Raw genomic sequence first — 12,282 nt, forward strand, 5'->3', positions numbered from 1 at the left:
GTACTCAGGTTTTTCCCTTCTGCATGCCTCGTTGGATATCAGTGGTAATTCCACATACTGGAGGATATTTGAAGCTAAAACACCCAAGAACTTGTCAATTAATATTTTTTACCAAATTTTCAACAAATCACTTACTTGTCCTCTTCTTCCTCTGTTGCCTGGTGTCGCCCCAACCGATGACGATGCAAGTGTCACTCAATTCGGTCAAATCTTCGGCATTGTTAGTGATTGTGGGAGTTGCATATTTTATCAATCGGACGTAGTCATCTTCGGCGAAATTCGAACTGGTCTGAAATAGTTGGAAGACAATTTTAAGGCAATGTTTAGCAATAATTGTAAGAACAGCTGTGGATGGTTTACAGTTGCATTTATTTGTTATAAGTCTTGTAACTTCCAAACTAGGGGTTTAATTTAGATAGTGTATTTGGTGAATTTGGACAAAATTATTTTTGCCGACAATACTGTCTTGTGTCATAATGTTCTAGATTAACTCGGTATATTTTAAAATCGCATTTGAAAATCGTGTACTGTACTTAAAGTAAGTGCAAAGACATTCTTGTGACGTTACTGACTTGTCTGCACTGTGCATTTATTCATTAGAACTCTTGTAACTTCTAAACCAATTATTTAATACTAATAGTGTTTTTGGTGAATATGTAGAAAATTAAATTATCTACAATACTGTCTTTTAGCATAATGCCCTAAAGTAACTCAAAATTGCAATATACTAGAATGAACGAAACTATAAAAAAAACTTTCTTAGGCTCTTTACAAATTATAACTTTTGTTGTAGTTAACGTTTCCTACTCACGTTATTGTAAATATCTGGAAAATTTGTTAGAAGACTCATCGATTTTAGTATTTGGTGTCATAAAAGACATAATGAAGAATGACATATTAAACTTACAGAATTCTGGAACGAGCAAAACTATTTTTAAAAAAAATTAAAACTTTCTTAGGCAGGCATTAAGAATAACCATTTTGTTGTCAATGAAACCTACTCGTATTATTGTAAATATTTAAAAAAATTGTTAGAAAACTTATTGATTTTAGTATATAGTGTCATAATAGACACATTGAGGAATAACATATTAAAATAAGAATATTCTGGAACGAGCAAAATTATTTTAAACAAAATTTAAACTTTCCTAGGCATACATTAAGAATAACCATTTTGTTGTCAATGTAACCTACTCGTATTATTGTAAATATCTAGAAAATTTGTTAGAAGTCTCATCGATTTTAGTATTTGGTGTCATAATAGACATATTGAGGAATAACATATTAAAATTTCAATATTCTTAAATAAAATTGATAGTTATATAATATCATTTTACTCGTCAAGCTCATCAAAATTCATATAGTACGTAGTTCTTCAGTAACTTTTGTCATTTATATAGATTTTGTTAATTATCTTGTATTGTTTTAAAGAAAACCTATTGATTTTATTAATTGTTATCAAAACATATATATTTAAGATTAACAAATCCAAATTACAGCAATCTAGTACAAACGGTACGTCCTAAAGAGCTCGTTAAAAATAATTGTTCATACAGTACGTTGTTGTTTATTAACTTCCTTACTTTATTTAGATTTTGTTGATTGCTTTTAAAGACCAAGTACAAGTTTATAAGCGTGCATTGCTTTATTAAATCTCTTGTAACTTCCAAACCATTCGATTAATATATAACTGGTATTCGGCAAATTTGTGCAAAATTAAACAATCTATAATGTTGACTAATATCTCAAACCCTACAGCAACTCGGTATACTCATAAATAGCAATCAAAAACTTACTGCATGCATGCAAAAAGTTGTACCGCTCATCACTTGTTTTTCCACTATGACCACGTGCAACTTGCCGATAGGCATTTTTCGAACAACAATTTTGCATGTGACATATCAAATGAAAGGTCTTGAAGAGCACAACACGAATCTAATATTTATTTTTATTTATTACATCACACAAAAAATATAAAATTTAGGATTAGTGCAAAGCTAACAAGATGGTAAAGTGCAACTTGCCTAAAGGCACTTTTTGAACAGCTTTTGGCATGTGGCATATCAAATGGAAGGTTTTGAAACGTATATTACGAATATAATATTTGTTTTTATGTTATACGAAAAATGTTAATGTAGCACCCAAAAAATATCATTGAAGGACACAAACAAGGTTCACAAAGGGTAATAGAGATTTGATGCTTTGGGGATATATATATAATATTATATATATATATATATAATATATATATATATTATTACCTTGATCATTCCAATATCATTATAAACCCCTCGATCTTCCCTAAATTCCAAATGAACCACCAGCAATTTCGACGGTGACCATTGTCCTTTGGTAAGATAGTTGGTCGAAACGTCTGTCTCTCCTGCCAAAACCGTCAAGGCTTCAACACTTGGTATAAAAATAAATTAATTTATATATAACACATGTAGTTGTTTTATAATAAAATATTTTCAATATTATACAAGTGTTTTGGGTATAAAACAAACCTTTCCTGTGCCAAACAATGAGCAGCGGTCAGCACCCAGTTGACTTTGACTAAAGATCCTCCACAAAAGTGCGAATAAAATTTCAAAATAGCAACCTACGGTAATAAAAATGATAAGTAAAATTTTAATAGTGAAAGGTGCAGGTTTAAAAAAATAATCAGATTATTTATTTTATATCGTCACGTATATTTGTGATACTTATTTTATTAAAGCACTTTCAAACGTGAAAATTAATTACAACAAGTTTTTGGATATTTTTTATAAAATCAAGTATCGTGTATAAGTCGCCTATAGTTTATTGGTTGCATGCATAAATTCACAAGCCAAAAAATAAATAAAAACAATTATTGAATGTTGTATGCCATTCAAATGTTTTATTTAAATAAACATTTGAATATAAAATAAAATCAACGATGCAAATTACATGCATGAAATTTTGTAGTGAAGAAGGAAAAGTATTTAAATAAAATATTTTGGTTAATTTTATATGTACCATCAATATGTTTATTAATTGAATTTTATATTGATTTAATAATTAAATAAATTATTAACTTACCACGAAGGGAAATTTATCAATAGTTGTTTTCTTTCCACCGACGATAAATCCTTTTCTCTTGTTTTTATTAATCATCTTTGAGGAATTGTTGCTTGAATTTTCATTATCCTTTCAAAATGCAAAATAAACAATTATATAATACATAAAACAACTATGTGTTAATAACAATTAGATTAAAATAGTCTAAAAAATTCTGTATACATACAGTTGCACTTTCAGTTAAAAGTTTAGTACTTTCAAAAGCGATTTTAAAGTACACCAAATTGCTGTAGGCCATTATGATGTTAGAAAATATTGTTGAGTATTCAATTTTGAATAAATTTGCTGAATATTTCATTTATTTTAAGCGAATCGTTAAGAAGTTACATTAAATTTGCGAGTCAATACACAAAAGTGCTGTTTAGGCTATGAATAATGCATAAAGTCTATATAAATCCATGTGTACTAGTTATATAATATAAAACCTCGTAACAAAAATGATATTTTGCAACAATTTATTACCTGTTACCGTTTTTTTTAAATTGTAACAGAATTGTATGACCCAAAGCGTTGATTTGATCTAATTTGGAAATATCATATTATTACCTCATAATCGTCATTATGTCTTGCACCAATTGTATTATTCAATTTTCCTTGTTTTTGCATTTTATCAAGAATGGAATTAAATTTTTTGGCATTTTGTTTCATTTCCAAGCTTGAACCATTTTTATTATTTTTATCGTGAAAATCACCGTATGGTAAAAATAGTATTAAAAATAAAATGTATATATTCATTTTAAAAAACTAAATTAAAATTAAGTTTAAACTACTAACAAAATTTTAAAAGATTTTGACAATGTGTTTTGTTTGGAATTTTGAGATTTTAGTCATCATGGAAAAATGTCACAATAGTAAAAATATAATTTAAATTTTTAATTTTTCAAAGGAGATGTTTATGATTTTGCCCAAAAGTCCGATTTCCTAATTTTATGTTTTCTAGACGTTTGAAGTCATTCTAAATCAAATAGAACCAAATTTGAAAAAACTGTGTATGTGGGCTATTTTTGGCTTTCGTCAACGTTTTCTCAAAAACGGCTGAACCGATTTCAAAAATTTAAAAACCATTAGATGTAACTCGATAAGGACTAGCGTTTGTCAGTTTTGTGCGGCGATCAGCTGAGCCGTTTCTTTGTATTAACAGATAAGTACAAAAGTGTACGAGTACGTTTTAGCAAAAAATCCTGAATCGATTTTCAAAATTCAAAAACTGTTCGAAAGATATTGTTTGAGATTGATACTGATTAGTTTTGGACAAAGATCGGCCTAGCAGTTTTATCGTAATTAACTGTTAAAAAAAATTTTTTGGATGATTTTTATAAAACTTTTTCTGATCATGGTCTTATACTAAAATATTGTAGTCTTACGAAAAGTGGTTGAATTATGAAAATTAATTAAAATTTAAATGTATTAGAGGCGTTTTTATTTTGCAATAATGTGGAATTAAAAAAAATGTATTCATCTACAATAATTTTTTATATCATAATGCCATACAGCAACTCGGTATACTTATAAATCACTCGTAAATTAATATATTGATATCTTGTTAACTAAGTCGGTATTTAGTTAACCACACAAGTCATGCAACTTGCCTTAAGGCAAAATGCTATCTACAACTAGTTAAAATCAACCTTGTTATAACCTTTAGCAAATATTCATAAACTGGTGAATATTTTTTGTTAGAACTTGCTAAATTGCAGAATGATGAGACACATTTATATTATCTATTGTTATTTTTATTTGGAGTATTTTGCTGCAAATAAACATTTCAATATAAATATATATATATATATATATATATATATTATAATTTCAATTACATTAGACTATTCCATTGCTGATACAATAAATGCAACCACAAAAACAATAGAATTCAGTTTGTTTGCATCGGAAGTAATCATCCGTACAGATTTTCCATCAGTCCTGATGGCATCTTTTATCCAGCTCGTATACTTGTCAACTCTGGTGTAGACACCAGGAACATCTTTCCTGGCACAACCTTCACCAAAAGCAATAATACCCTGGACAACATATTCACCATTCTGTTCCCAAACTAGAGGTCCACCAGAATCACCCTGGTAATAGATAATGAATAAAATGATGAAGGGTTAAAAATTGTTTTGTGGCACTTTGGTTAGATTTGTAAATCTCCATGCACGAAAGTTTTGAGTGTATCTAGATCAGGTTTTTGAAATCTACAGATTGTTTTACCAAAATTTATCAACTAAATTGTTTACACAAATAAATTTCAATTACAAAACAGGCATCTTTTCCTCCAGCTTCGTACAAGGTGCAGAAGTGATCCTTCGTAATATTCAAAGAAGGTCTTAAGTTTTTGCATTTCGCGTTCGATATCAATGGTAGTTCCACATAATGCAGGTTAGGTGAAGCTAAAACAGATAGTATATATATATATATATATATATATATATATATATATATATATATATGCTAGATGACCCGACAGACGTTGTCCTGCACCCACATCTACTTTTTTTAATATCCTATACTAATATTTACCGTTCAATTAAAAATAATAATTATTGATTTTCGAATTACTATATACACAAATATATGAGTGATGTTAAATGTAAAACTGCTTCAAACAAAATAATGATGATTCTCAATTCCCACAGTTAACACTTTAATTATCCCTTTAACTAATTTTAAAATATGTCCAATAAAATTGTATATAAAAAATTATACACTGCAATTTATAGAACAAATTTATTTCCAATAGCTCAATTTATTTTAATGCCAAGTGCTATACAATATTTTTAGTCATACCTGTAGACGAATGATTTTTTGTTTATTCACGACTAAAACATTGATTTTCCAAATTTATCACACAAAAAATCATCGTCTGCCTTTGTGATTTATAGCATAAGATATACGTATTGGAAACTAAAGTCTTTTAAAAAGTATAACAAATTCAAAAAGAATTAATATATAGCATTTGCGATAAAGGTACAATATTGTCACTTTGGATTTTTCTACCCAAAATAATTGCATCAATAATGTTGCCTATAATTTTTATAATTTTGTACCATATTTTAAATGGCTTTTAGTAATTTTAATATCTTAATTACATTTTTCCCACCAATAATTAAATATACATTATTACTTAAGTTCATATTTGAAGTGAATTAATTTGTCAAATCCTGTTCACATGTGCTCTATTCAACCTACGATCAACAAAATTATTGCAGTAAATGAAAAGAAAAAAAACGTGTGCCCTGTGATTTTTTTACTGTGCTCCAATTTGCATGATATTTTGGAAATAAGCTAATCTAAATCTTAAGTTCAGAAGTGAAAACAACTTGCACTCCGTCACCATCCCCGCATTAATTGGATTATAACTCTTTTAATTCTGATTTTATCAGAACTTGTACTATACTATTTTAAAGGTAATTAAATGAGCTACAACTTTCTCTATGATAAATTTTACCGTAACTGCTCTTATTTTGAAACGGTGAAGGGTTAAAGGGCTTGAAAGACACTCTGGTTTACAGCCGCGCACTCTTTAAACAATCATAACTCTATCAATATTTGTGTAACAGAAAAATAATAAAAAGCAAAAAAATAGTCAGAAAAAGACCTTGAATTTTCATCTGTATACCTGTAAACGTATCTTTTATTCTTTCAGAGATATAATAATAAAAAAATTGTTATTTCTTTAAATAGATTTTTTTTCATGAAATCATGAGTTTTTTGAAAATCGTTTGTACTAAAGTTGTGGTATTTTCCAGAATCCATCAAGATCTCTTAAACCAAGTTAATTCTAGATGGAATATGATTATTTTTAATTTTGGTGGAAATGGCACTCATAAACTATTTGATTTAAATGAAAAAAAAACATTGTATGCGTCTTTTATTTGCATGATAGATCAATAATTTTACACGCAGAAGTACTCATTTTAAAGCTTATTTCGAGCACTATAAAACCCGATTTTTATATCTAGCCTAATATTGTTCTTAGAACACTTCATAAAACGCTGATTTATTAAGATTTTAATTGATATAAATTACCTTAATTTAAGTTAATTTAATGGAAATATTTGGCAAATGACAGTCTTCATTTGTTTTTAATGTCAAAATATGCCTCAAATACTTTCAATATCAATCAATGATAAGCGGTTTTTTGTAATTTTTTCCATTTATTTCTACAATCTAACTATATTTCTATGAATCAAAAAATCCTAGAAAATTCTCTTAACAAACTTCAGGAAGGTTTATGAAAATCCGAATAATCGTTTAGGAAGATTAACCTTTCATACTGCATTACAGAAGAATTTTATATATTAAATATATATATATGGCTAACAAAAACTGTTACACTTTTTTACAAATTGTAAAGAAATGGCTCAGCCGATCGTATCAAAAAGCTAACCAACGCAAGAGTGTTCAACAAGTTTGATCGAATGGCTTTTAAATTTTAAAATCTATGACAAAATATCGACATACATACATACTTTGCGCTGCCTTTTGCTGCCTGGTATCGCCCCAACCCATGACAATGCCAGTATCACTCAATTTGGTCAAATCTTCGACATTATTGTTGATCTTTGGAGTTGCATATTTTATGAATTGTACAAACTTATTTTCCACAAAATTGGAACTGGTCTAAAACAAATGGAAATAGAAACACATTTACTTCTACTCCGAAATGATTTATCTGAAGGCAGACAATGGAAATGAAAGGCGGTAAATGGAAAGTTCATATTTGAAGTGAATAAATTTGTCAAATCCTGTTCACATGTGCTCTATTCAACCTACGATCAACAAAATTATTACAGTAAATGGAGAGGAAAAAAGTGTGTGCCCTGTGAATTTTTTTACTGTGCTCCAATTTGCTTGATATTTTAGGAATATGCTAATTTTAATTTTATATCAAATGTATAAAAAAATTTGCTCAGGGGAATATATCAGTAATACAAGGTCAGCAGTAAATGTGTTAATAAACACTAATAATATTAATAACACTAAATAAATAAAGTTTGGTAGGATATACATCATTTATAAGAGAATTGTTCATGATGAACTGAATTTGAACTTTGTGACCAGAAAGGGTTCAAAGAAAGCAGGGATGCAATGACTAACTATTTGGTTTATATATATATATATATATATATATATATATATATATATATTTATATATATTATACCTTTATCAATCCAATATCGTCAACAGTTTTTCTATAATTAGGATGATACACCAGCAATTTCGGCAACGACCATTGACCCTGAGTAAGATGATTGACGTCGACTTTGTAGTCGGTTTCTCCGGCCAAAATCATCATGGATTTAATACTTTGAATAAAAATAAATTTACTTATGAATAACACATATGTTGTAATATATTTTAAATATCATACAGTGTTTTTGTATAAAACAAACCTTTGTTTTTCCACACAATGTGCTGCCGTCAGCACCCAATTTGGAAGAATCAAAGATCCTCCACAAACTTTCGAAGGTGCACTAAATATTAATATACAAACCTATTGTAAAATAAAAATGATAAAACAAAATTTTAATTAAAAAGGTGCAGGTTTAAAAAATAATCAGATTATTTATTTTATATCGTCACGTGTATTTGTGATACTTGTTTTATTAAAGCACTTTCAAACGTGAAAATTAATTACAACAAGTTTTGGATATTTTTTATAAAATCATAGTATCGTGTATATGTCGCCTATAGTTTATTGGTTGCATGCATAAATTCACAAGCCGATAAAATAATTAAAAACATTTAATGAAAGTTGTATGCCATTCAAATGTTTTATTATAAATAAATAAACATTTGAGTATAAAATAAAATCAACGATATAAATTACATACATAAGATTTGGTAGTAATGAAGGAAAAGTAGTCAAATAAAATGTTTTGGTTGATTTTATATGTATTATAAATACGTTTATTAATTGAATTTTATATTGATTTAATAATTATATAAATTATTAACTTACCACGAAGGGAAATTTATCAATAGTTGTTTCCTTTCCACCGACGATGTGTCCTTTTCTCATGATTATATTATCATCATCCCTTCCAAAATAAAACTATTTATTCAATAATTGAAACAATTATGTTATTAAAAAAAAAATTCAAGAATTTTCAAAAATTAAATTAAAATACTCTAATCAAATTCTGTATACATGCAGTTGCACTTTAACTGTGCATCTCACATAAAAGTACAAGAATTTTCTTCAATATTTTTGAGTTTCTAAAGCGATTTTAGAGTATACCGAGTTGCTGTAGGACATTATGATGTAAAAAAATATTGTTGAGTATTTAATTTTGTACAAATTTGCTGTATATTTCATTTATTTTAAGCGAATCGTTTAGAAGTTACATTGAATTTGCCAGTCAATACACAAAAGTGCTGTTTAGGCTATGAATAATGCATAAAGTCTATGTAAATTCGTGTGTACTATTTATATATCAAACCTCGAAATAAAAATGATATTTTGCAACAATTTATTTCTTGTTACTGTTTTTTTTAATTGCAACGGAATTTTATGACCCAAAGCGTTGATTTGATCAAATTTGGGATTCTTTAAGACCCCAAAATATCAAATTATTACCTCATAATCGTCATCTTGTCTTGCATCAATTGTATCAATTGATTTTCCTTGTTTTTGCATTTTATTAAGAATGGAATTAAATTTTTTGACATTTTGTGTAATTTCCAAGCCCGTACCATTTTTATTATATTTATCATAAAAATCACCGTAGGGTAAAAATAGTATTAAACATAAAATGTACATATTCATTTTACAAAACTAAATTGTTAGTTTAAAATTAAGTTTAAACTACTAACAAAATTTTAAAAATTTTGACAGTGTGTTTTGTTTGAAATTTTAGGATTTTAGTCGCCTACGTTATTATATAAAAAATGTCACAATTAATTGAATATTTATGAAAAATTTAAATCAATTTTTGTTAATTTATTTTTCTAAAAAATGTTTAAAGAACAGTCTAATTTAAATAAAATTTTGATTTATAAATATATATATGTACAACATAATTTTTAAATTTAATTTTTTAAAATGCACATTTTTCAAACCATTTTAATTTTAATACTAATTTTACCGTGCGGAGATTTTGAGGATAAAATTAATAACCAAAAAGACACAGACTTGGAAATGATACAAGAAGTCAAAAAATTTAATTTCGTTCTTGGTTCAATGCAAAGACAAGGAAAATTTTTTGAAACAATTCGTACAAGACAAGATGATGGGAATGAGGTAATAATTTTATATTTTGGGGTCTTAAAGAACCCCAAATTTGATCAAATCAACGCTTTGGATCATAAAATTCTGCTGCAATTAAAAAAAACAGTAACAGGAAAAAAATTGTTGTAAAATATCATCTTTATTTCGAGGTTTTATATATTAACAGTACACACGGATTTATATAGACTTGTTGCATTATTCATAGCCTAAACAGCACTTTTGTGTATTGACTGGCAAATTTAATGTAACTTCTAAACGATTCGCTTAAAATAAATGAAGTATTCAGCAAATTTGTTCAAAATTAAATACTCAACAATATTTTCTAACATCATAATGCCCTACAGCAACTCGGTATACTTTAAAATCGCTTTTTAAAAGTACAAAAATTGATCCCAGCGCGCACACGTATTTATCTCTTACATCGACTTGACTAGTGAACAAATTCATTCGTGACTATTTTTAGTAAATATCTTATAACCTTAAAACTGTTCTTCCAATATTAATAAAATATTCGGCAAAATTATGCAAAATTAAATAATCTAAAGTATTTTCTAACATCATAACATCTTATAACAACTCGGTATACTCATAAATCGCTATAGAAAATCAAAAATATTGTAGAAAATTCTCAGATTTTTCATGGAATATACACAGATAAAGTGCATGTATACAGATTTTATTTAGAGTATTTTAATTTAATTTTTATCAGCAACATAGTTGTTTCAATTATTATATAATTGTTTATTTTGTAATTTTTAAAGTATTTTGAAAATACAACTAAGAAACCCAGGAAAAAAAGTGTTAAAAACAAAAGAAAAGGAGTTATCGGCGGCGGACAGGAAACAACTGTTGATAAATTTCCCTTCGTGGTAAGTTTAAAATTTATTTAATTATTAAATCAATATAAAATGCAATTGATAAACGTATCTATGATGCATATAAAATCAACCAAAACATTTTATTTGACTATTTTTCTTTCATTACTACCAAATCTTATGTATGTAATTTATATAGTTGATTTTTTTTATATTCCCAAGTTTATTTAAATAAAACATTGGAATGACATACAACATTCAATAATTGTTTTTATTAATTTCATTGGCTTGTGAATTTATGCATGTAACCAATAAACTATAGGCGACATATACACGATACTTGATTTTATAAAAAATATCCAAAACTTGTTGTAATTAATTTTCACATTTGAAAGTGCTTTAATAAAACAAGTATCACAAATATACGTGACGATATAAAATAAATATTCTATTTATTTTTTTAAACCTGCACCTTTTGTTATTAAAATTGTCCTTTATTATTTTTATTACCATAGGTTTCTATATTAAAAAATTTCTTCCACCATTGTGGAGGATCTTTGATTAAAGTGAACTGGGTGCTGACTGCAGCGCATTGTTTGGCAGATGAAAGGTTTGTTTTATACCCAAAACACTTGTATAATATTTAAAGTATTTTTTATATAGACAACTATATGTGTTATATATAAATTAATTTATTTTTATACCAGTGTTGAAGCCTTGACGGTTTTGGCAGGAGAGACAGACGTCTCAACCAACTATCTTACCAAAGGACAATGGTCAGAGTCGAAATTGCTTTTGAATCATTTCGATTTTGGAAAAGGGAGCCATGGTCGAGATGATATTGGAATGATAAAGGTAATATATGTATATATATATATATATATATATATATATATAAGCCATTAACCCGAAAGCATCAAATCGCTATTACCCTTTGTGAACCTTGTTTGTGTCCTTCAATGATATTTTTCGTATGCTACATCTACATTTTTCGTATAAAATAAAAACAAATATTATATTCGTAATGTACGTTTCAACACCTTTCATTTGATATGTCACATGCAAAATGCTGTTCGAAAAGTGCCTTTAGGCAAGTTGCACTTTACCATCTTGTTAGTTTTGCACTAATCCTA

The 12,282-nt window shown here is 27.4% G+C and overlaps 2 protein-coding genes across 2 annotated transcripts; both read right to left on the minus strand.

The window, feature by feature from the left end:
• Positions 1 to 4: 4 nt before the first annotated feature.
• LOC113389692 (trypsin theta-like) lies at positions 5 to 3,708 on the minus strand. The gene is made up of 6 exons (XM_026626708.1): positions 3,649 to 3,708; positions 3,064 to 3,171; positions 2,508 to 2,602; positions 2,262 to 2,409; positions 136 to 289; positions 5 to 57 (listed from the first exon to the last, which is right to left on the minus strand). Exons 1-6 carry the CDS (start codon positions 3,706 to 3,708, stop codon positions 5 to 7), a joined length of 618 nt encoding a protein of 205 aa, XP_026482493.1.
• A 1,217-nt stretch (positions 3,709 to 4,925) lies between these two features.
• Positions 4,926 to 9,743, minus strand: LOC113389693 (serine protease 45-like). Its single transcript, XM_026626709.1, has 6 exons — positions 9,684 to 9,743; positions 9,066 to 9,158; positions 8,497 to 8,597; positions 8,265 to 8,409; positions 7,564 to 7,722; positions 4,926 to 5,174 (listed from the first exon to the last, which is right to left on the minus strand). Exons 1-6 carry the CDS (start codon positions 9,741 to 9,743, stop codon positions 4,926 to 4,928), a joined length of 807 nt encoding a protein of 268 aa, XP_026482494.1.
• Positions 9,744 to 12,282: the final 2,539 nt, after the last annotated feature.

The sequence above is a fragment of the Ctenocephalides felis genome, unplaced genomic scaffold (genome assembly GCF_003426905.1).
Source record: "Ctenocephalides felis isolate EL2017-DRISC unplaced genomic scaffold, ASM342690v1 CF-g0.4_SCAFFOLD_03573, whole genome shotgun sequence".
NCBI lineage: Eukaryota > Metazoa > Arthropoda > Insecta > Siphonaptera > Pulicidae > Ctenocephalides > Ctenocephalides felis.

Excerpts from the sequence above, each read along its gene's own strand:
- LOC113389692 (XM_026626708.1), bottom strand. The coding sequence starts at position 3,708 with ATGCAAAAACAAGGAAAATTGAATAATACAATTGGTGCAAGACATAAT. Across the intron at positions 2,410-2,507 it reads CATTGTTTGGCACAGGAAAG|TGTTGAAGCCTTGACGGTTT; the intron begins GTTTGTTTTATA and ends TTTTATACCAAG. Across the intron at positions 290-2,261 it reads ATGATATTGGAATGATCAAG|ACCAGTTCGAATTTCGCCGA; the intron begins GTAATAATATAT and ends CAACTATTTCAG.
- LOC113389693 (XM_026626709.1), bottom strand. The coding sequence starts at position 9,743 with ATGCAAAAACAAGGAAAATCAATTGATACAATTGATGCAAGACAAGAT. Across the intron at positions 9,159-9,683 it reads GACAAGATGACGATTATGAG|TTTTATTTTGGAAGGGATGA; the intron begins GTAATAATTTGA and ends TTGAATAAATAG. Across the intron at positions 5,175-7,563 it reads AGGCAGCGCAAAGTATGTAT|GGTGATTCTGGTGGACCTCT; the intron begins GTATGTCGATAT and ends ATCTATTACCAG.